Source organism: Sphaeramia orbicularis, chromosome 14 (genome assembly GCF_902148855.1).
Source record: "Sphaeramia orbicularis chromosome 14, fSphaOr1.1, whole genome shotgun sequence".
Classification (NCBI taxonomy): domain Eukaryota; kingdom Metazoa; phylum Chordata; class Actinopteri; order Kurtiformes; family Apogonidae; genus Sphaeramia; species Sphaeramia orbicularis.
In genome coordinates this window covers 28,002,826-28,027,765 of record NC_043970.1, presented here as the reverse complement: position 1 = coordinate 28,027,765, position 24,940 = coordinate 28,002,826, and the positions used below count along the sequence as shown (strand labels likewise).

The window sequence follows — 24,940 nt, the reverse complement described above, 5'->3', positions numbered from 1 at the left end:
AAGCTGGGCTGCAGCTCAGCAGGAAGAATGATTTAACCACTCAGATTCAAATTTAGGCTAGATCAGAATCCACAGCAGGCCACATCTGTCCCACGAGCCTGTGATAGGTTTAGTAAAGAGTAGGGTCAACAAAGGAGATTACAATAAACAGGACATTTTATCAACCAGTTGTGTGAAGTATCTTTACAGGAGAATTACATTCACTCAGTGCGTGAAACACTTTCTCAAGTTTATTTTTTAGGTCAGATGCCATTTTAACCTGTGATTTGACAAGCCTTTGTTCTCTTCTTTCCTCTCAGTGGGAGGAAGTAAGTGGTCTAGATGAGGAGAACAACAGCGTAAGGACTTATCAGATCTGTCAGACCGACAGCTCATCCAGCCATTGGCTGCGCAGTGGCTTCATCCAGCGTAGAGGAGCATCTCAGGTGTACGTGGAACTGAGATTCACCATGTTGGAGTGTTCCTCCAGGGGAACCCACCACCGCAGCTGTAAGGAGACCTTTAACCTCTACTATTACCAGGCTGACTCGAATGAGGCCACCGCCACTTACCCACCATGGATGGAGAATCCGTACACCAAGGTACGACTGCACTCATCTGTGAACGAATGAAAGCCTCTACGTTTAGTGTTATATCATGTAATTTATATCAAGTCTCCATGTAAACTGCATGTACCACACCGCTGGGGTGTCACCGTCCCCCCCTCCCGCTCCCGGTCCACCGCAATAAGTCACTTAGTGGTACATGGTCCCCCTACTCCAGTCTTCGGTGGTCACGTTCGTCACGCCCCCCCACCCCTGTTTGCGAGGAGGGGCACTACACTACCTATGTAACGCATACAATACAAGCTCGAGCAGACCCACTCCCCCCACTCGACAATGTGTTACCGACCAGTATAACCCAGACAATTTTTTCTGGGGGGGGGGGGGGGTCATGATGACATAAAGGGGCGTTTGCTCAAAAAAGGTTGAGAAACACTGATATAAACAAAGGATAGTCACAGCTTTTTCATAATTAAATGGTCATTAAATACTAAAAAAGTGACAGTATTCTTACATAATGCATTGTCCTTTGTTGTAATAACAAGGTGTTTGGTAGCACAGGCCCGCAGACCTACTGGGACAAATCCTGCATATGAGAACATGCTGCATACCTGATCCAGGACTGGGCTCACCGGCCAATCGCAGCCATTAATATTCTAGATTAATCCAAAAGTAGAACACAGCAATTTTCACTGGGTTTCTAACTCTTTTTTTTCAGTGAGGCACAGCTATTTTCAGGACTGCAGATGTAACATAAAGAGGAAGATGAACCGATGAACGGCACAAGTATCAAAGTTTAGTCCTGTTTAGTCTTTTCAGACAAGAATCATTATCCAGTGACTCCCTTTAGTTCACTCCTAGTGAATGTGAATGTCACCTCTGTTGTGTCAGAATCCTGTAGAAGTGGAAAGCAGTATACTAAAACACGGGTTCAAAAGAATCAAAATCTCCATCCCACGAAAAGAAAACTCTATAAATGTTGTAGCAGCCAGGATTGGTGGTGTGTTGAGCTTAACCTTGTGTTTGATAAGCCCAAAATAATTCATTGTCAGAGTCAATAAGCCGGCAAATAAATTGATTCGATTCTCTGAATTGATATGATGTATTATTTGCCTTTATTTGCCGTTGCCATACATTTCATCACACTACCAAAACCAACTTGCAGAGGACTGTGTGTTTGAAAACTTCTTTTAAGCTTTTTAGTTTTTGTGTTCAAGGTGTGCTATTGTTTCAAGTGAGAAAAGACTCTTTAAAAATCCTGTTAGTGCATTCAGTCCACTTTATAAGCCTATTTTCTGTCCTGCAGGTTTCATTTCTCAACAAATGGCTCATGAATGCATTGCTTTTTTCACTATTTCATTTCTAAACCTCAGATATGAAGTGTGCTTAAACATACTACAAAGAAAGCTTTGAAATACTCCCTGCCTCACAACTTTACTACCATTTAATAATGTAACTTTGACAGAAAAATAAAAGTGATGAAATGTTCACTATGATGAATCACCCATCACAAGCAAGTTTCAGGTCCCTGCAAGTTCAAAGCACCCATAGTAACAAATGGCAAACAATGGTTGCCAAAAAGGTAGGACATCAATCTAAAGTCATCATGGTATGCTCTGGAAAATGATCAATAATGTAAAGCATATGTGATGTGTAGTTAATGGACCAAAATGACTGAAACATGCAAAACCACAAGTCTGGTCCTTTGTAAGACTGAATCCTGTTTGTTGGAATTCGGCCATAACATATGAGTTAAGGATCTTTTCTTATTCTTCCTGTTCTAGGTGGACACAGTGGCTGCAGACTTTCTACTAAGGAAGGATGGGGAGCGGAAGTTTAATATGAAGACCCTAAGGCTTGGCCCCCTGTCCAAGAGAGGCTTCTACTTGGCTTTTCAGGCTCAAGGCGCCTGCATGGCCTTGCTGTCTGTAAGGGTTTTCTTCAAAAAGTGTCCTCCCCTTGTCAGCGCCCTTTCCTCTTTCCCTGAGACCGTCCCCCGCACTCTGGTGCAGGAGGCGCAAGGGGTTTGTGTGGAGCACGCCGCCCAGCAGGGGCCCCGACCTCGGCCGCCGAAGCTTTTCTGCGGGGAAGACGGTCAGTGGGTGGGCCAGCCAACAACATCCTGTGCCTGCCTGCCAGGGTTCGAGCCCACTGAGGGATACACAAGATGCACAGGTGAAAGAAATGGCACAGTTTAGCCAAACATACAAACACATATACAGTGTACACACACAGAGACAGCAGAGTAGGCAGACTAAACAAGAAAACAATGGTAAGATGAGGGTGGGGTACACCGAGGGTCGAAGCATTCGGGAGGAAATGAGAGACCGAGGAAGTTAATGAGGCAGGGTAACAGCTGTGACACTGAAAGAACGAAGAGAGGTCAGGTAGAGCAGCACTTATCTCTGAAGGGAAGAGCAGGGTCAAAGGCTTACTGCTGAGACAACTTATGGTTCAACTAAGATAGAATGAGCGCAGGAGGGCTGGGGAGGTGAAGGGAGCAGGGTGGTGGGGGCTCGGAGTAAAGATCATATCACTTTGAGAACATCAAAGCAAAGCAGACAAAAAGAGGAAGAAGCAGGAGGATTCTCTCAGGAGCTGTGCAGCAGCGCCGTCTAATGAGTCCAATTAACAAGCCTCGTGCGTGAACACCCCCTCCACGCGCACACAGACACAGCATCAAACACAGATAAATATTGGAGCAGAGATGCACAATCTAAACACAGCACAGAGAGAAATGCTACAGTTTCTAAAGCGGCTGTATGGTTGCATCCGTCAGTGTTTGAAGGTGGGGTTCAGTTTGATCTCTGTGGGGGGTATAATGATTTTTCATAACAAAAAATAATTTTCGACATTTTGCTTCTGGTGAAGTGGAGTTGGCATTTCCAGCATTCTGTCACTGAAGAGAGCTGTGAGGAAAAAACACTCACAAGGCCATAAAAGGAAATTGCCTTTATAGCAAGATTGAACAGTTAATTTGCTTCGTGGGCTGGCCATTTCAGAAAATGAAATTGACTTCTAGGTTTATAATTAAATTAATTTTGCTGTAATGCCATTATCTCCTGTAGACAATACATATATTTCTGGGTCAAACACAGCCCTCTAACGTAAAACTTATGAATGCTGTCAAGTTGATTTAGTGGTGTAGATGAGGTTGATTAGAATATTAAAACCCCGTCTTTGAAGTACAGCTCTAGCAGGCTATAAATACAGCTACATGGCAGGGTATATTTCTGTATGTGCCAGTTTGTGGTTAGCAGTGTGACACAATACAAAAGGTAAAACGTACCTTAAAAAGTAGACTTGCGGTCTTTGTTCAGCAGTTAAAATTACAACAAGCTGTCATAACTCTATCAGTACAAAGTATCATTTAAAACCACCACAGTCAAAGTGACAAGTGTGAATAATATTTTGAGTGTTTATATTTTCACAGACCCAACGTGATCTACCGTTGATTGTTTTTGGTCAGATAAAGGACCATATCAAGAAAAGACAAGATAATGGCATAAATTAGCATGGGTTTAGGGCTAAGCTTTACTGCATGTGAAAACACGGCTTAGTAGCTTGTATTAGCGGACTGTTGTTGCGAATCAGGAATGGTTATTTGTCATCATGCCAGAACAGAGGGCTGATACCAAAGCAGTCAGGTTGGTTTGATAAGCACGTCTTCCACCGTGTCAGTCTGTCAAAATGACTCTTCTGGCATTTAAATCATATAAAATAACATCTCTGTGCTCAACAGCTGTGTATTTAAAAATGAGGGAGATGAGATACACAGCTGCACTCCACACACAATTCTATCTTTCACATGAAATTCCTGCTGTGAAAAATTTGCACGTTGAAATGTCAGGAGGAAAGCATCAGCCTGAGTGGGTTGACCCTTCAAAACAAGTCAGTTTTGACTTCAGCAGTGTTTCACTTGGTGTGAAAGTTTCACTTGTCTTAATCGGGGGCTGGAGCTGCATTTCAACTGTCCAATTGAGCACAGAATGCGAACAGAGCAGGTTCTGGTGACTGTATGTGACATTACGAGGTAGCAGCGCGTGACACATTCAAATGTCACTATTTTGAAGGAGGTGAATATTTAAGTTCATGTAAAGAAACTGAGAGGAATGTTCAGGCCAAGACTGTAATTACAGAATATATGGCCTTTCCTCTAATTAACTGAATTCATCTTTTAGTTTGTAAACCATCTTGATGTCCTGTTTTATTGCCAGTCTTGTCAGACAGCATTCATAATGTAAAGGTTTTCAGCTTACAAAAACAGAAATGACAGTCTGGTGTTTATCTGATCCTTTGGATGCTGATGCAGACTCATTTCACAGTCACAATCACAGTCTTAACGCTACCGCACTATTTTTCATTGCCTTGTTTTTGTGGGGTTACTGGAAATAATATGTGGATCAATTAGCATTGTTAAGACTCCCAGATGTTTGTTGATTACTGCCTCATTATTCAGATTGGGTCAGGTACGTTTCCTGACAAACAGCGTGTCAGTGACGAACATGTTTATTCCCTTAATTCACTATTGACAATCAGATTCATTGCTGTGATTGTCTAAAGTTTATAGCCCTCATTACATGTTACTGTGTGTCACTCTGCAACCATCTGGCACCTAAAAACACATAATTGCACATTCTGTTTAACCCAGGTCGTTCTGGGACAGAGTGATTGTAAAGCTTTTGTGCTGTGCAGTATCAAGGAGGCCATGTCCAGAATTGCTTCATTTGTTCTCCTCTCCTGTCCTCCTCAGCCTGTCCTGTGGGTCAGTTCAAGTCTGGCACCGAGGGGCAGTGCACAGCCTGTCCAGGATCCAGCTACACCACTATCCGGGGCTCAGCGATTTGTGCGTGTCATTCTGGATATCTACGTTCAGAATCAGACTCCCCGGACAATCCATGTACTAGTGAGTACACAGAATGATATTTGTGTTTGTATTTGCAAATATGGAGGTGATAAGCCTCTCAGACGTCGCCTCTCTTGTAATGATTCTTCCCCTGCTCCTCTTCTCTGCTTTTGTTTTTAACATCTCTGGCACTAGTTCTCTTTTCCTCTGGTGTCATTTGGCCAGGCTTCTCTAATCTGCTTTGTGTCCTTTGTCCCTCTGCTGTGTATTGAGATGCATGTCTTTTGTGACAGGTTGATGGGGGTAGGGCATTCAGTCTAAAGTGAAGTAGGCATTGATGGTCTTAAGTGACACCTCCATGCGGATTCAGGAATTTCAATTCAGCCACATGTTGGGTGTGTGAATGGGAGGGACATTTTAATTAGGTGCAGTCTCTTGGAAGGGCCACAAAGAGGATGTGGAACAATGTGAAACTTGGTGTCAGGCTGTTGACAGTCTCCACTCTTTGCAGGTGTGATATCAACTACAATTCGCATCCACCAATTTTATAATTCCTGATAACTTTAATTACAAAAGCTTTATCTTAATTATTAATCACTTAATGAGGCCGTTCCTATTATATATTCTGTTTTTGTGCTGATTGTCTGTGCCTAATTCTTCAAATGGCTTATATTTCTCATTTGTATGCAGAATTGCAGACCGGCACCTTCATCTGTAAATCATAAGGGCTGTTTCCCAAGTGTCTACCTAACCTTACTGTGACAGCCTCTGTAATTTTAATATAGTGCATTCTGATTATTAAATTGTAAAATGTGTCACCCCTCAAAACCCCTCTTCTCAAATGTTAAAGTTAAAATTCATATGCACCGGGATTGTCTGTGATTCTTCCTTGCTTGGGTTTCCAGTGAGAACACTATTAGCACTTAAGTTAGCTGCAGGCTTACTGACAAAGCTCTGTCTCCTTGGCAGGAACAGAAACTCATTCACAGTAGCTGAGTGGTAATGCTGTTTAGTTATGCTTGGCTTGAGGCAATAGCTATCTTCTCACAATTTTCAGATGGTGATCATTATCATCCCGTTTTAGACAAACGTAATTGCACCAGTTAAATTCTGCAACACATATGCTCCTGTTGTGGCGCAAAGCTACTGCAGGAGCATTGTTCTGCTGTGTGAGTGCATGTGCATACTGAATGGAATAGCTTCTGTATACTGAAAAAGGCAAACAAATGGTCTATGTGGGTCATAGAAAGGTAAAGCAGCAGAAGTGTAACATAATAGAGATGATCATTTGATTTGACAGACATTTCATGCACCGTGACTGCATTCGGTTTAAGTGGCAGCTAAAAATAAAATGAAATTTTGAAATTCGCAAATTGCTGTTTCGGTTCCAATGTTTGCAACCCTTTTTAGAACCTTTAGAAATCATAACGTTAGGATGAAAATCTTTGTTTAGTCTTCCAGTATTTATATGTATGGAGTCTGCACAATCACGACAAACCTAAGAATATTGTGGAGCTTGAAAATAGCAATTTTCATGCCTAGAGATGTTTTGGAAATATAAATAAGCCCAGAAAGGTTTGTCCAAGTCATGGATGTTAGCCTCACAAATACCTGTATGATGGAGTTCACTGTATATGGTTCAGTTAAGGTCGTCTGAAAAAATACCAGCTAAAGCAATAGTTAAATGTTCAGGCACATTCAAGCAATCGATGTCAATTTTTTCTGTGTGGGTTCATGTCCAATTGACCGGAAATGCAGCTTGTACTTTGAAAAGAACTAAATATACCTGGTTTCACTCGGATAAGTATAAGTTGACACAAGGCGTCCAAACTGAGGAGAAAATGGTGTTTTTAATACGTGCACTTAAATAATGTTAATTTGGTACTGAAAGCATAGGTTATTATTAATTACACTTAACATATACAATGGTAAATTTTTGTTTGTGAGGTAGTTAAACTCATAAAAAATAATGGGAAATTCCTGGTAAAAATAGTAGAAGCTTGTATGTAGGTTAATACAAAGTAATTTTGTGTTTTTCTGTTGTCATTGTAGAGCCGCCGTCAGCCCCACGCAGCATCGTTCCCAAGATCAACAACACCACTCTCAGTCTGGAATGGAATGAGCCGCTGGATAACGGCGGCAGGACTGACCTTAGCTACAGTGTCCAGTGCTCTGTTTGCCGGCCACCCAAGGGGCCCTGCCTGCCCTGTGGGGACAGTGTCAGCTACCGGCCATCTCAGCATGGCTTGCATGGCCGCAGAGTGGAAGTGTGGGGCCTCCTGCCTCACACCACATACACTTTCACTATTCAGACACTTAATGGTGTGTCTGAGGTCAGCGGCAAGGACCCTGCCAGTGAAAGTGTCAACATCACCACAAGCCATGACGGTAAGAGGTGGAGAAATCGCAGTGGAAAGGTATAGACAGTGAGAATTTCATGTGTTATTTATAATCTGTCTGCCATCTGTGTAGTGCCATCGCTTGTGTCTGTGATTCGGAAGAGTAACTCCACGGAGAGCAGCCTGACTCTGCACTGGTCAGTGCCAGCACAGCCACACTACACCATCCTGCAGTATCAGCTCCGCTACTGTGAGAAGGTGAGAGCGGCCTCACAACATCTCTCAGCTGTCTGATTTAAAGGTCACACACTATTCACATTGCATAAGTTTGTTTACAAATGAGAAAAAATGTACTGTCACCACACTTCACGCATAAATGTTACTGAATAAAAAACACACCAGCAGCGAGTAGATTGGCAGATAATCGGTACTCAAAATAAAATATGTAGATGTCACAAAAGCCCAGTAGTTCCCAACCTTTTTTGGCTTGTGACCCCATTTCAACATCACAAATTTCTGGCAACCCCAGACATTCAAAATGGAGACTTTTTTTTCTCCGCTAAAATGAATTTCTTTTTGATCATGTAATAGTTTGCTCTACTATATTGCAAATAAACATTAATTTTAGACAACATTTAGGCTATATGACGTATATTATTATGGACAGAGGCAGAAAAGCCAAGTTGAGATTACTGCACAAATTGAGAATTTTATTTTCCTTGGTTGGGATATGTACAGTCAGTCCAGCTTGTATTTACAAGGCTGACAATTAATACTGAACAAACAATAACTCAAACTATGAATTATGAAAGAGCTGCAGCATCTGAAACCGGCCATAATGAATATTTGAAAGATGAACAGTACCACAGTGCTTCAGTTTCAGCTTCACAGTTTGTCATGTCTTTTATGTATTGGGATTGTCTCTCTCAACTCTCTATATATTTTTTATTAGTAATAAGTTATTATCATTATTTTTTTTTATCAATTACTAGAAATTTCAGGTGACCCCAGATGGGGTCCCAACCCCAAGGTTGAAGAACACTGCAATTGCCCCTTTTACACAGCATTTCTGTTATGGGAATATTTCGCCTTTATTCTGGGACAATGTCTGTGTAAACAAAATGGTCGGATCATTTGGTCCAACCTCTGTAATGCCTCTGGAGGTAGTAACAGAGCTGTGATAAAGGTGGAATCATGATCCCAGAATGCTATGTTAAAGGAACTCCTCTCATTCTGCAACCAAGGTGTGACGTTTTGATGGCATATTGCATGTGCGACCCCTGTGCTGGGGGATTTAAAAATGAGTGTGGGCCATGTACAGTAAACAGACATATCAACATGACCAGCAAGATGTCAAACTGGGGAGACGCTGAGATCCGCGAGCTGTTGTCACTTCGGGAGGAGGACTCTATCCATGCTAACATTTGTGAAATGGTGAAAGACTAGAGAGGTTAGCAACACCGTTATGCTCGGGGTATTTCTGACGCCCAAGTTATACATCACACTATACACTGCGTCACCGCCCCTTTGATTCTGGAACGTAGGTCCGCTGTGTAAAAGTCCATCCTGTCTCACCTCTGTTACTCCTTTGGCCTAGCTGTGGAAATCGGTCAATGTTGGCAAAAAGGTGGGATCACCATCTCACCAAATCTTTGTGTAAAAGTGGCTTGTATCTTACAATATTTCATCTTATGTAGTAGAAGAATAATACATAGATGAATGAGACTGAACTCATTTCTTTGAGCGTGTTGCTTTATGTCTCAGCTGCTTTGTGTGTGTGTATCTGACTCTTCTTTGTGTTGTTGCTCTTATCACAACACACAGAAAAAATCTTTTTGTCTAAGATTGAGGCTCAAACAAAAAGGACTTTTGGTGTCAGCAAAATAAACCTCAAAACATCTTTAAGCTTCTAACACAGTATTAGATACACTTCTGGTTATGACTGTGCGATCATGTTTTAATGTACTTGAACCATTATGAAAATCCAAGCACCCAAGTAGAAAAATGACAAAAAGTAAAAACAAGTCAGATTACAATAGTCACCTTCCTAAAATAATTGCCTAAGTATTTTATTTTAATGACTTTTATGCCTGAATCATCAAAAACTCAATTGCTGGTTGAGGTTTTTGTGTTTTGTGAAAAATCTGAAAAAAATGACTGGCGCAGTTACTTTAGGAATGTGATGATATGCACTTGTAATTACAGGATGTTTGGAAGTCCTACAAAGGAGCTTCTGTCATAGCTGATTATCAACCCTTTTATTCCACACCACAGTAGTTCTCGTCATCTCTGTTGCCTCATATTTGTTTTCATTTTCTTAATAAAACTACAACTGTGTATCACCCCTGATTTCCTGAATCAATTCAATTCCAAGTCACAACGTCCCAATTCCTTTCAATATCGATTGAGTTCACAGTATCAATTTGGCTTAGATATAAAATAGGTTCCCCAAGAAACAATTCTGTAAATTATGCAGGAAACTCTCTAACCTGGAGCTTTGTGAAAAACATTAATATCTACATTAGTAGATAAAGGCTTTCCCTACAAAGAGGTTAAAGATACACAAGATAGGACTTATATTAAAAAGATAATCGTTGGATTTTATTATATAGCGTCAGATGATTCAAATGAAGATTGATTTGACTCAGATAATCGATCCTTTAAATGCGCTCTCAAGTGCAACTAATTTTGTTTCCATTTGGCAGGTGCGGCGAAGTGAAGATCAGTGTCACTATACAGAGAGTAACAGAAACCAGATTGTGCTGACTGACCTCCGCCGGGCTACTCAGTACGAAGTCCAGGTCAGAGCGCGCACCATGGCGGGATATGGCAGCTTCAGTCCCGCAGCCATCTTTCGCACCCTACCTGATGGTAAAAAAAAAAGACATTTCCCCTTTTTTTCCCTTCACATGTTTTTTTTTCTTTTCTCTGGTGAAGGTTTTTTAGAGTTTATTCTGCATAGTCTGTGTTATGAATTGACTGTCTATGTCCTTGTATTGAGTTAGTGTCCTTGCATCGAGCCTCTTTAGTATTACAAATTCCTGTCATGTTCCTTTATTTCTTTTTCTTCGCTCCTTGGATTCCTCACACTTTCTTTGCTGCCAATGTAAACCTCCTCATGTGATTTCTGAGATTACATTAACTCACTGTCTTTCTTTCTTCTCCATATCTTTCTTTTGTCTCGTCTCTCAGGACTTGACTCTCCCTCCCAGCTCTTGGTTACTGGCATCCTTATCGCTGTTGGGCTGCTGCTGCTCGTCACTTTCGTCTTTGTGGCTGCCTTCTGTATACGGTGAGAACAAGGGAAAAGGGAAAAACAAGGGAGAAAAGGACAGATTTGGGAAGGGAAAGAAGCTGACAGAATAACAGGAAATGGAAGAAAAGGGGAAATCGAAGGGACGAGCACCAATAACAACAGCGACCCCGATTTTTACAGTTTTGTGCCACTTTGTTCTTTTGTTTATAGAAATCATATCTTATCAGCGGTGGATTTGCACTCTGTGAGCCTGTTCAGACACAAAGCAATGTTCAAGATGTCTTTTGCTTACACAGCTAAAAGTTATCCTGCTCATTAGAACGTTTTCCTTAGGCTTCATTGTTTCAGTAAATAGTGTTGGATGCCATCAGTGGGAGAAAGTGTGTATGTGAGAGAAAGAGAGAGAGAGATTGAGAGGGATGACGATAGAGGTAGAGGGCAGGGAGAGACAGGATGCAGGCGTCCCAACCCTGTTTCCACAGGACAGGAGAACAATAGCACTGACCTTGTGACACACACGCACACACATGCACACACACAAACCAGTGGCTGAGGCCCAGATCTGCCACTAACCGAGGGTGGTGCATTATTGCTATTTTAGGCTTATGAGGTGGGAGAGGGAGAGAAATGGAGGAAGGCAGGGATCCAGTAGCCACAGGGCTGTTACAGTCTTGCAGAGATGGTTTTGCACCAGCAGAATTATAATGGAGCTGCTTGTGTCAAAGAGCAGAACCACAGGGGTTGGCTCAGGTATTCACTATCACCACAAGTCATCGTGTTTTATGTGCATGAGATGAAAAGAGATCGCAGAGGATTGTTTAACACTGACAAAAACCTCTCCACAACAAGGCTGGAGTTTTTGTGTGTCAAAAATAATAAATGATGGCGGTGGTTTTTGGAACAGACTGTCCTTCGAGACTCTGCATCTCTGTTGACTTAAGGGTATTGGACCGTCGTTGAACTTGACCTCTGACCTTTGAGTGCACATGGGCCAAAAATGAGCAGAAAATTCCCCAAGGGCATCAGCAGATCATCATAGTTGGGCTCTGAGCGCATACATCCTCAATTTATTCTTGATCCCAGCCTTATGTGATTTTCTTAAATTGATGTTTGGCTCATTTTTGCTTTAAGGGATTTTGTATTTTAGTCTTGAAGGCATCTTAATGTTATTGCTCCTCAACAGTCACATTGTTAAGACATTGATTTGCATCACACCGGGCCGATAAAGGATTAGGAATGCTTGCCAAAAAAATAATGTCTAACATTCAGTTTTCAGATAACTGCACCGCTGTCCTAATCTTTTTGCATTTATCCTCATCTCTTTTCACCTGCAGCAGACACAGCAGAATAAAGGATCCAGAACTGAGTGACAAAAACAGCCAGTACCTTGTTGGCCAAGGTAAGAGATTAAGGACACGTGCACTCCTACACTTTTCCCAGATGTAATTTATAACTCATTCACGTCAAGAAAATCTTTTTTAATGCGGCTCGATTTGTTATAGCTCCTACTTCTCTGACATTTCTTCTCTTCCTTTCCCACGACTCTGTTTGTCTTTCTCTCACAGGGGTCAAGGTTTATATCGACCCTTTCACCTATGAGGACCCTAATGAGGCAGTGCGAGAATTTGCCAAGGAAATCGATGTTTCCTTTGTCAAGATTGAGGAGGTTATTGGTGCTGGTAAGCCCCAGTCATATCTTTTTCCCATCATTCATAAATGTTTAAAATTTTTTTCTAGTCTGCCGACTTGGACTGAGATTTTTGTGCACTGTGTACCCCTGCAGGCCTCACTTCTAATTTATTAAGTTAAATTGATTCAGTCACATTAAAATGTTGTCAGTTATTCTTCTTTACCAGACAAAAATCAATACTGCCAGGTAAATGAAGCAATTAACTGATAAAAATGTTATCCATATTAGCAGCAGACATTCAAAACAAAGGGCACTTCTAGCTGCAAGCTATTTTTGCACTCAATGAAGATGAAACATCCTCATAATGTTGTAAACACTAAAAAAAGCAGACTATTACTGCAGCCTCAATGTGTGCCTCTGTTGTGTCTGCAGGAGAGTTTGGCGAAGTATGTCGAGGACGGCTAAAGATTCCCGGAAAAAAAGAAAACTACGTTGCAATTAAGACGCTGAAAGGTGGCTACACTGACAAGCAGAGACGGGACTTCCTGTCTGAGGCGTCCATCATGGGCCAGTTCCAGCACCCCAACATCATTCATCTCGAGGGGATTATCACAGCGAGCTGTCCCGTCATGATCCTGACAGAGTTTATGGAGAACGGAGCACTAGACTCATTTCTACGAGTCCGTGTGACACACTGAACACACACTTACACACACTTACACACCATCGTTCCTCTCATTTTCCTACTGAACTGTTTTTCTCCTTTGTAGCTGAATGACAGCCAGTTCACGCCCATCCAGCTGGTGGGTATGCTGCGCGGTATCGCCTCTGGCATGAAGTACTTGGCAGAGATGAGCTACGTCCACCGAGACCTCGCTGCCCGCAACATCCTGATCAACAGTAACCTGGTGTGCAAGGTGTCTGACTTTGGCTTGTCACGCTTCTTGCAGGAGAATTCCTCTGACCCAACCTACACCAGCTCTCTGGTGAGTCGATATCTCTGTTCAGTCAATGCCTGAGAAAGACTGCGGTTTAATTCATTCTTATCTCCTGTCAGACGGTATTAATTATGTCTGCACATGAATCAGTCATAATATGAAATAACAGAAGATGAAAATCCATCTTGTTTTGACTATCTGGAGCTCAGAAATTAGAATCATATCACAGATAACACAGCGTAATTTCTACCAGATGTCTAAAAATGAAAAGTATTACTTATTAGTTTACGAAAGAAGAGAGAATATACTTGATCTAACACTACACATACTCACATGCTGAACATTTGTGGATATCTCATATTACGGTTTGGTATATAATACACAGTATTATTTCACATCCTTACAGTGGTGTCATGTGTTTTCTTCTGACTGTTGTTATTTCCATACAGGGTGGTAAGATCCCAATTCGCTGGACAGCTCCAGAGGCAATAGCCTTCAGAAAGTTTACCTCTGCGTCAGATGTGTGGAGCTATGGCATCGTCATGTGGGAGGTCATGTCATTTGGAGAGAGGCCGTACTGGGACATGAGCAACCAGGATGTAAGTTAAACAAAAAGCCACGTTCGTGCCTTGTCATTTTTAACAGGGATTTTATCCAACTCAGCTGGAGGCTAATATTTTATAATGAATCTGTGTACTAAAGTCAGCAATTACAACCCTGACATGTTGTAAAATAGGCTTAAACAGTGTAAACAGTGGCAGCAGTTGGTATATTAAGTAGTGACTGAATAGGCTCAAGCAGAAGCAAAATCTTTGTATGTCCTAAATTTATTCAGTTTATATTAATTTAAGTTACCCTCCAGAATAGGGCTGCACGATTTTAGAAAAAACTGACATTGCGATTTTTTTTTTTTAACCCTGCGATATATTTTGCGAAATGAAAACTACTCAGGAGGATATAATAGCTGTGTAGTGCTGACGTAAATGGTCAAACAAATCAGTTGTGTTTTACTCTTGTTGTGGCGATAGGTGCAAGACACTGTCGACACGGAACACGTGTTTCAGTATCATCCTTCTTGTAGCCGAAATAATTCCAGATAACTGACGCTGCTTTTCTTTTTGGCATCAAGTTTTTGTTTTCCGTGATTTTCTCTGGTTCGTAGCTCATTTTTCAATGTTGTTACCAGCGACTCACTCAAAGTGCAGGGGCGTGGTCTGCTTCGACAAACTGATTAAGAACCATTGTGATTGGTGGATCTCTGTGTGTCAGGTACCCAGGTTGAAATTAGATGAGAACACGTCGAGTTCATTTGCCTCCTACATTGCAGGACCTGCGATATGACTATTGCACACAAGTACATTGCGATGATGATGCTCAAACGATATGTTGTGCAACTCTACTCCAGAAATAAAAAAACAGAAAACGCTTGAAATGCTCAAAAATACATTTATAAACCTTTCTTTAATTTAACCCCAACAGCACAAATACATCTTTTTCCATCCTTTGTAAAGTATATTGCACACTAAACTTACAAACCTACTTCAGATCATATTTTCTATCTTGTGTTGTAAAGAACATCATTAGCTTTATGTTCGGTTTCAGGCAGTCTGTCTTTAAAAGCATCAGGTTACAAAACATCTAATAGAAACATTTTATGAGCTGATTTTTTCTTTAAATTTTTTTCTGGTTTGTTTTTCCAAATCCAAATACTCCTCTGCTCATGTTCCTTTTTCTTTCTGCTAGGTCATAAATGCCATTGAGCAGGACTACCGCCTTCCCCCACCTCCCGACTGCCCCACTCATCTGCACCAGCTGATGTTGGACTGTTGGCAGAAGGACCGCTCGGCGCGTCCTCGCTTTGCAGACCTGGTCAGCGCTCTGGACAAGCTGATCCGCAACCCTGCGTCACTCAAAATAGTCGCCCAAGAAGCAGCGGGGTGAGAGCGCACGCATGTTTTTGTGATTGACAGAAAGCCTGCCTTTCCTGATGTCTCCTTCATTTAAAGTTGGAACAGCCACAGGACAGACATTACCCTCCTACTGTCCAGTCCTCTGCACCACCTTAATGTCCCGCTGTGACCCGACAGCCTCTTGCTGGGCCTATTTCCCTTCCGTCACATTCTCCCCTTTGGCCAGTCACATACAGCAGAGGACACTCCACCCCTGACAAATCCCATTGTTTGTCCCTGTCACTCATTCAACCTCAGATTATACCTCTGCTTGTCGACTGGAATGTTGCTGCAGGATATATATAAGCTCCTCTCTGTTGTTTTGGTGGCGGTGTTTGTAAGTTTCTCCTTTGTTTCTGTCCTCTGTCCCTAAGGCCCTCCTACCCCCTCCTGGACCAGCGTGCACCTTTAGCTCTCTCGTCATGTGCTTCAGTGGGAGAATGGCTTAGGGCCATCAAGATGGAGCGTTATGAAGACAGCTTCCTCCAGGCTGGCTTCACCTCAGTGGACCAGCTGGCCCAGATCACCACACAGTCAGTGCCAATCTTAACTTAAGTGATATTTACTGTATCTCTGGAAGAACATTTTCACTTGTCAGTATATATGAGGTCTCACTTCTAGGGTTGCTGACAGTGGGAAAAGTTAGCATGATTGTACAGGTGCAAGACCGAGTCACCCTAAAAAACATTACACTATGAAGTACATTTTATTCACTGTTGAATTAGTATTAGTAGAATACAATGTTCTAATAAAATGTTTTTTGACAAAGAGTAAATATCCAAAGAGCCTCTGTGTTGTCACGTTGTTGCCTCTTAAGCCCAGGATCAGCCATCTGTGTTGCCATGGTAATGATATGTGATGCTTGTAGCAATATACACGTGCTATACACAATGTAACCAGAAGAACGCCAGGTAAAAGTTCAACAAAACCAATTTTTGGAAAACAGAGCATACACTTAAATTGGCAAATATCTAAAATAAGCTAATAGTCACAAAGAAAACACCAACGTGACAAACTTTGCAGCACTAAGCTAATACTAAGCAAATCTAACAGTATAAGTATTATTTCTCTACCACTAAAACTCACTGAACAAGAATTTGTCTTACCTTTGCTGTTCTTTGATCATAACTTGGTTTTAAATGAATAAAGTGTTTGCTATCGGCTAATCCATTATTTTGTATTATATTAAAATGATTCTGACAACGAACATTTGGCCTCAGGTTTGACAGGTTAAGTAAAACTACATTCACATTTATATTGGAAAAGTTGGTCATTTCTCATCTACGGAATCAATTGGTTATTAAATAGTAAATTCCACTGTATCCAGAGTGTTTTATGCATGTTTGCACAGTCTTGTATTTTGAGTCGGCATAGCCTGTTATGCTGGATCTCGATGTGATAAGTCCCAAAATCCCTTGCAGCATCCCTGTCCATAGCTCTCAGTCCTGCAAGAGGACTAAATCGATTCCTGACCACAATTTTCTGCACTTGTTAATTTTGTAAAGCCTTTGAATCAAAGTAAAAATATTGAATGCTATGAAAATCCAAAGAGCATAGATTTGCGGCAGAATAATTAACACATGTCAGCTAAATTTATAAAACATTTGCATGCATGCGGCGTATAATTAATCACTTTTGGAGAAATCATATGCATACTAATTTAGGAAAGTCCATTTTGCCTTGTAAACTTATCAGACATAAACACACTGGAATATGTCAGCGTTTGCTGAAGTCAGTGTAGTGAAAAGGGGCTATTTAGAATCATATTATGTCCACTACAAAAAGAAAATGGGATCCACTTTCTGCTTCAAGTTCACACAGTCATTTTTCTCATGAATATTTTTGAATCGGCCAGCCTCGATAGCCACAGGAAGACACAATTTATCTTCAGTTCTTTAGTTTTTATATAAACACATGCATCATAAAATTGGTTACATGTGTAAAACAACATAGCAACATAAATCATCTCGAGCTGAGGTTTTATATTTCAAGCATTCCTGTTGTTCCAGGCCAACTAGTAATTGTGTGTTTGTCTGTGTTTTGTTCAGGGACCTGCTGCACATGGGGGTGACTTTGGCCGGGCATCAGAGGAAGATCCTTTCCAGCATCCAGACCATGACTTTTCGAAACAAGAGCACTGCGACTGTGACCTTCTAGTCCCTGCGCAGCTCACCTGTCTCCTAACTTGGACATGAACACTAGCACACAGGTGCAGCATACCGAGAGCACTCTCAATCATCTCCAGTGACCCACTTTGAACACAGACTCTGCCAGAGATTGATAGAGTTTATTATTGACCAGAAAACAAAGGAAAAAAATGAATACAGATGACATTCCCATCAGTGTGAGAGAGCTGTCCACAGACTGGCGAGTCCCTGTCACCCACTGTGACTCCAGGGATGAAGATGACGTTATGCAGACGCACTCTTCCTCCTTTTTACAGCCAGTGTTTTTATATCTCCCCCACTTGAGGATTCCATAAATGTGCGAAACCAAGAGGAGAGACAGATCAGAGTTTATACAGTTTGTATTTTATCATGTCATTTTGGTAAGCGACAGTTGACTGATTGGATGTCTTATTACAATTATACTTTGACCTTTCACCAAAGGAGAAGAAAAGCAATGCCAGTCTATGGATTTCAGTTTCCATATTGTATTTTAGTGATGAATACAGACTGCTGGTTCCCTCCATGTGTTGCATTAATCCATCAGGATTACATTATTACACCTTTCATATCAAACTAAAACTTTGGAATGTGTTAGAATGGTTTTCTCCATCTGACTCCAACATTACCTCCTCTTTACTCAGGTGTGATGTGTAATGCAGACTTTGGAGAGCGCTGTACTAATCAGACTCATCTTCCTCAGCGGCATCTCCTCTCACCAGCTCAGCCCATTGTGTGAGGAGAGGAGAGAAAACCCAGACATTTCAGCACTTTGGCAAACTGTAGTCTTCAGTAACTCCATTTGCTCGACTTGGAGTGCAGTCGGTCATTTCTACTGCCCGTTTTTCTGTTGGCAGCTTCTTTTTCTTATACTCCGAATAAACAAGGACCAAGTGGACAGAGACCAGAGAACACTGTAGAATTGCTTTTCTTTGTTAAAATTACAAAAGAAGCTGTCTGGCCTCAAAACTGTTTTTGTTGATGTAACTGATGCATTTTAAATCCTCTTACTCTGAACTTATTCATCTTCCAGTGCCATTCAGTCATCTTTGTGGACTTAAATGCCAATTTTATAAAGCAGAATTCTCATGAGTGATTCACTTATGTCTAATTTTAATATACCTTAAAGGGTACTTTGACATTTTGAAGTTTGGTGTGTAATTTTCTTTCATCGAAGCCTGGTAATGCACTTGGACTTTCAAGAATAGCAGTTGTAAGACATTTTTTAATATTAATCATTAAAGACAGCAGAGCTATTTGCTAACAGGCTAGCTGTCAGTATCCACTGGTTTCAGAGAGGAATGCTAACAATACTGAGCTGCTGTTTGAGTAACTGCAGCCCCCCTTTACATTATTACACAGTGAAGAAGAATGCAGTTCAAAATGTCAAAGTATACTCAAAGACTTTGCATCGTAATGGATAATACCAGCCTCTTTGACATTAAGGTCCTGCATATCCTTCCCTGGTTAGTTTCCAGATATACAATGTATCTTTCAAACAGCTACTGAACAATGTTGAATGTTGAAAGTGAGTCGATCACTGTCAGCTGAATGTGTTTATGCCACAGATCAACAGTCAAATTACAATTTTTTTGTTGGCAATTTTGACTTTTTCTAAACCATGAACAAACAGTTTGACCTTTTCTAATGAAAAGACTTGGGAGTAAAGAAAGAATGTTTGACACTAGTAGGCCTGCAACTAATTATTTCCTATACAGAATATTTTCTTGATTAATCCATCGATTTTCTACAAAACAAATGTCAAAAGATGCCCCACAGAAATATACTGGTCTAGAATAGCAGAAACTATAACCAGAAAATGTTCATACTTGATAAATGGCTGAACACTTAAATATCTATTGATTAAGTCTTTCATTTCTTTACATAAGGGAAACATCACCGTGTATATAAAGTCATTTTAATCTGTTTAAAATCTCATTTCAAAGACGATTTCACACACATTAAAAAGCCACTCAATAGTGATTTAACATTAACATAAAACGGTCTGGCCTGAGTCAAAAACACTGGTATTATCGTTGCAAAAGTCAGAGATTCCTTTAAGGATGATGGGAAATCAATGTGGTCTTCATATTGAAGATCTCAATAAAATAGACGTTGAAATAATGAATAGATAAAGTATGTTTTGATTACCGTCCTGTGTGTAGACTAATGTGTACTCAGTATTCATAATAAAGATACACAGCAGTGTTTACCATCAGTGACTCATTTTTCAGCACATTAACATGTCAGATTGACTCTGTAGATATTTAGCCTTATCTGAAGAGATGCAGCAGAAACGGCCGTGTCTAAACATAAAGCATCAGATCGTCGTATGTGCCATGGAATGTCTGTACAAAGAACAAATCCACATCATTTAGACATCTACTTTATTGAGATGACTGTTCTGAAATTCAATGCATAACATATAGTGATGTTCTTTTTGGGTTTGTTTTTTTCTGACTTTGTTTCAGCACTAAAAGGTCTGAAGTAAACTGTGGTTCATGGTTCCCTTTATTATTCTGCTCTTTTATCTTTGGTTAGATAATACCATGCCTAAACTGTCTGAGATCACAGCAAAAATGTGTAACTAAAATATGTTGCCGGGTGTTTTTCTGTCCTCTTTGTGGCTCTGGTTGCAAACATGCCTCTCATCTATCCCGTCACCCTGTTTTTAATAATGAGGGAGAGAAACAGGAGACTGAGAGGGCGAGAACTGAATCTCTTTCCCTCCTGTGTTTCCCAGCTTTGCTTTCTTGCAGCCCTTCCTTCTGCCTTCTGTTTCTCCGGAGAGCCTTTACCCCTGAGGGCTTCGAGCTTGTCCTCTCCTATGTTTCCCCTCCTGGTCCTCAGTCCTTTTAATCATAAGGAGATGTTCTTTTCTTCTCTGGCTGCCTCGAGCTGAGAGCAGCTTATAGCGCGACATAAGCTTAGACTCTCTTGCTCACACTTTTTTTTTTTTTTTCCCCTTTTCCGAAGCTACCACAACCAGACTAGGCTGCCAGACCTTCAAAAACTGTTAAGATTCATTGATTAATGTTCTTTGATTATCTCTGTGTTACTGGCTCATTCTTCTTGTTCTATTGCTCTCGTGTGGCTCACAAAACACAGACCTGTGCAAGCGGCGCTTCCATGTAGTGGAGATAAATAACAATGAGTAACAGTTATTGTATGTGTTTTTTTTCTTACCCCACAGTGCACTGAATCTCTGTGTTGGAGTGATTCAGTGAAAGCAAAAGAGACGGGCATTCATCTCTGGTTTCTACTTCTGTCAGTGCTTTGCGTGACCCCTGACCCCAGCGTATAGTACAAACCTAGCTCTAGCTTTGTCTGCGTATCTGAATGGCCATTCATTATGTCTGCTGTTGAGGAGAGAGCGGACCGGGCCAACCAGGTTTCAGCATTTTGCGGATTGTGTCATTCCCCCCCTGCATTCCTGTGTGCATTCAAGTGTGGAGGGCGGGTGTGAGTGGTGCGGCTGGATGGTGGCGGGTGGGGGGTTAACCAGTGGGGCAGGTATGTGTGGTTGAAAGCATGGGGGGGGGGGGGTTAGGAAGCGTAGAACAGTGTGTTTGTATTATATGTTTCAATACACTCACTTTTCAAAACTAACAAACCATTACAACTCAGCTAACATGGAAGAAGAGTGAGTGTGTGCACCAGGGAACACCCATGAGCAATTTCACTGTCATTTCCACGTGGGCAACCCAGGCATTTCAGACACATATTTGATGAATCACAGCTTCGTCTTATGTATATTAACACTGGTCTGCAATTTTTGGGAAATGATCTGCTTTAGAGATACAATGTGCAAAATCTTTCGTACTTGGATGAGATGAATTGATAAATGATAAAAGTGCTGGTTTGGTCAAGTGTTTTTACATATTTTGATTTCCGTCATAGTTTCATAAAACCTATAATATAGAAAGAATGTAAAAAGTGAATGTATTCTAATGTATAGTCGACATTTTGCAGTAGAACTGTAGCTCAGACAGAAATATTCCTTTCATTTTTTTTTTAATTCATTCATAGACTTACACATTCATCCTAAAACTCCATCTTGAACGTTATAGACAATTAGTGCTTTGACTAAATTTTAGTTTTTTAATGAAAATTTTGTCTACTTTTGTTCTGGGAGCTTTTCACTCACACACCAGTTTTATTGAAAACATATACTCAGCTTTTGAATTTGTCATGACTTTTAAACCCATCAAGGCTTTCTTATGTGCAAATATTAGTCAAAAAAATTGACAAAAGACACATCAAAGGTTTGATTTCCTCATTCATGAAAAACACAAAAGGCAATCTTCACAATTATGAGAAACATATCAATAAAGAGCTTGACTAAATAATTAATAATCCATGACCAGAAAATCCAAAGGTCATTTGAAGGATTATTATATTCAATTAATGTAATGTAAATATAAAACATTACTAATTATTTATATATTTATGTTATACTGAATTCTAATAAACGGGACCAAATCAGTTTATTCAGGCAGAGGTATTTGTATGTTATTCTTTTTATTCATCATTATTCATTTTATTATTTTATTTATTTTCCCTCGGTACAAGAATATACACATTTGAAGTACTTTACAACTAGGAAAAAGACAAAAAAATAAAAAATAAAAAACAAAAATCAGCACCACTACTGGATTCAGTGTTACATGGATGAGAATATTAAAATATGCTTGTTGCTGAAAGTCTTTTTCTATATTTCTGTGTTGACAGAGCACATAGGCTGGTATTTAAATGACGTTATTGTTATTAAATTCACACAAATAACTTCAGGTCGGCTCCACGTCAAATCTTATTAAAGGTCACCTGTGATTTAATGTGAACTGCAGATATACCACAAATCTTAAAAGAAAGACTGTGGATGAAATTGTGCAGATTTATTTGACAATCCAAATAAAATCTCCTGTGAGATTTATTGTTTTCCATAAGTCTTCTTTGTGGAACTTTCACAATTGCTTAGATTCCCCTGGACTGCAAACACATGAAGATAACAGTCGGCGTTAGATGTGTGATTGTAATCCCTGTGCCACTTTCCCAGTGCTTCAGGTGCCAGATCTTCTCCCTGTGATGACTTGCAGACAATTTGATCAAAATGGCCCCAATGTTTTGGAGTAAATCCACTGAGCAGCCAGCTAAGATTATTTTTCACCTGTGAATGTTGTAAGAGACGGGAGGCAGATTGCTCAACAGAACGCTTCCACTCTGTCTTGTATTAAGTCTGATCACTCAGAAAGTCCCCGCTGTTGTACGAGCCCGTGCCAGACACTCACAGCACGTAAAAACTTTGTCTTAACTGACCCACCTGGTTAAATAAAGGTTGTAAGAATTTAATTATACTTTTATGCTGCTGTACAGTTTGATGTGGAGTTAACCATGTAATTTCATCCTGCACTTAATCCCCAGATAATCAGTATAAACCTGTAGATTACAGGCCCCTGCTGTGCTCCTGCTTTTATTACTATTTGTAGTAGTTGAGTCAAATATTTATAATATTTACTCCAGGCTGTTACCGTCACAATGAATTTGCTTTTGATCAACCTTGATTTGTGTTTGAGTTAATTACACAGGAATAGCAAGAGTAGGAATATATTCAGTCTTAACTGGTTCTTTGTTCATCTGCTTGTTTACAAAAATTGATTTCTCAGAAAGCCAAGTAGTTTTCCAATGTGTGTGACGTCAAAAATAGTCACGAATCACATTTATCCACTTTTCTTTAACCCATAAACACCCACTACCACTACTTTTGTGTCAGTTCCTAAATACATTTTCTCTATATCTAACCTTTCCTAAGAGATTTATCATTATTTATTATAATATTATCCTCTATATTTTGCATTTTATTTGTATAAATCAGGTATTTTCCTATGTTTAATTCACTGATCATGAAGATGTTCATAAAAGCTCAGATTAAAGTTGTGGGTAATTACATCAGAAACAGAGAAAACTGGAGAAAAAGTGACTTTTTCAGTGAAATAAATCATTAACTGAACATAAACCAAGCATTTCCATCCACTGTCATTGATCCAACTCCATGGGTTTTACTAGTGAATCAATGTTGTAGAAGATGATGGTGTTTCTACGTTTACTACAGAGCCTCTCAATGTCCAAATGGGTCAAATTTAATGACCATGGAAAGATGATAAGATGCATTTTACACCAATCATGAACATGTATTGATGGGATTAGTGGATCAACAGACACTAAAATTTGCTTAGAGGTCTTATTTATGTCTTTGTGCATAAGAAATCAATATAAGTGAATCCCCAAAGGAACTTTGTGTTGGTAAATGCAAGTTCTGCAAATTTACAGGATTTCAGTTCTGTTCAACATGTTGATGGTCATATGAACTATGTTTTCAGCTCAAAAATGTCCAGTTTCATCACAATTAATGCTATATTTTCATGTCACAAATGGCCAAGTTATATTTTAACTGAATTTATCTGAAAAACAAATATTCTATTCTTTTAGATTCCCCAGTTTTTCTTACAGATTATATACTACATATCACATGTTTTATTTTTACAGGTTCAATATGGAGTATGGTGCTGATCCATCCTGCTTATGTTACACCAATACATACATTAAGAATGTCACACGTCACTTTTTAAATCAACAGTTTTCTAATAATAAACATTTTTATACAGAAATAACAATTCTATATTGTTATTTACTCTTTAGTATGATGATAAACTACACAATAAATAATTATGATCCTAGTTTTTGCACAGGGATCATTTGTGGAAACGGTGACATGGCTGCCAAGCATCAGTATGATGGGATCCAGGACAACCATGTCACATCCGTCCACTGCCACATTTTGAGTTTTTGTGTCAGCTGTTATTGTTTTAGATCCACAATACTAACATTTATGAATAAGAGGATAATTAGCAATAGTAAGTATATAAGTTTATTAGTAATAAAGTACTGGTACTGACCAGATCATCATGGGTAATGTCACGTCCATCCACCAGCAAAAGTTTTCACATACACGTGCTATTCAAAATCCAATATTTCTGAAAATTTAGTTTCTACTGTCAAATAATATCAGTAGTCTGTGCACAAATGTATTAGCATTATTTCAACACAGTTCTATGCATTTCTTACAACTTTTTTTTTTGACAAAAATGGCCACTCATTTGACCCCCTAAGTAAATTTTAGCTGACAGGTATTAAATGTTTAAGATCAGTGGATGCTTTTGGTGGATGGTGGATGTTTTGGTCTTTATTGGTTGTGTGTGACCCTTGACCCCATGACAT

At 40.0% G+C, this 24,940-nt stretch overlaps 1 protein-coding gene across 3 annotated transcripts in view; it reads left to right on the top strand.

Annotated features, from left to right (window-relative positions):
* The window catches only part of ephb4a (eph receptor B4a), a 46,319-nt gene extending 26,432 nt beyond the window's left edge, over positions 1–19,887 (top strand). For 2 of the 3 annotated variants that reach the window (XM_030154523.1, XM_030154525.1), the window contains exons 3-17: positions 300–581; positions 2,327–2,717; positions 5,296–5,448; positions 7,441–7,776; positions 7,861–7,985; positions 10,433–10,598; positions 10,920–11,019; positions 12,318–12,382; positions 12,549–12,662; positions 13,046–13,293; positions 13,384–13,599; positions 14,001–14,150; positions 15,295–15,488; positions 15,875–16,033; positions 17,549–19,887. In XM_030154523.1, coding sequence (XP_030010383.1) covers positions 300–581; positions 2,327–2,717; positions 5,296–5,448; positions 7,441–7,776; positions 7,861–7,985; positions 10,433–10,598; positions 10,920–11,019; positions 12,318–12,382; positions 12,549–12,662; positions 13,046–13,293; positions 13,384–13,599; positions 14,001–14,150; positions 15,295–15,488; positions 15,875–16,033; positions 17,549–17,657 — 2,808 coding nt within the window. In that variant the 3' untranslated portion in view covers positions 17,658–19,887. The remainder of the gene's footprint in view (positions 1–299; positions 582–2,326; positions 2,718–5,295; positions 5,449–7,440; positions 7,777–7,860; positions 7,986–10,432; positions 10,599–10,919; positions 11,020–12,317; positions 12,383–12,548; positions 12,663–13,045; positions 13,294–13,383; positions 13,600–14,000; positions 14,151–15,294; positions 15,489–15,874; positions 16,034–17,548) is intronic. The other variant, XM_030154524.1, reaches the window with a different exon arrangement.
* The last annotated feature ends 5,053 nt before the right edge of the window (positions 19,888–24,940 follow it).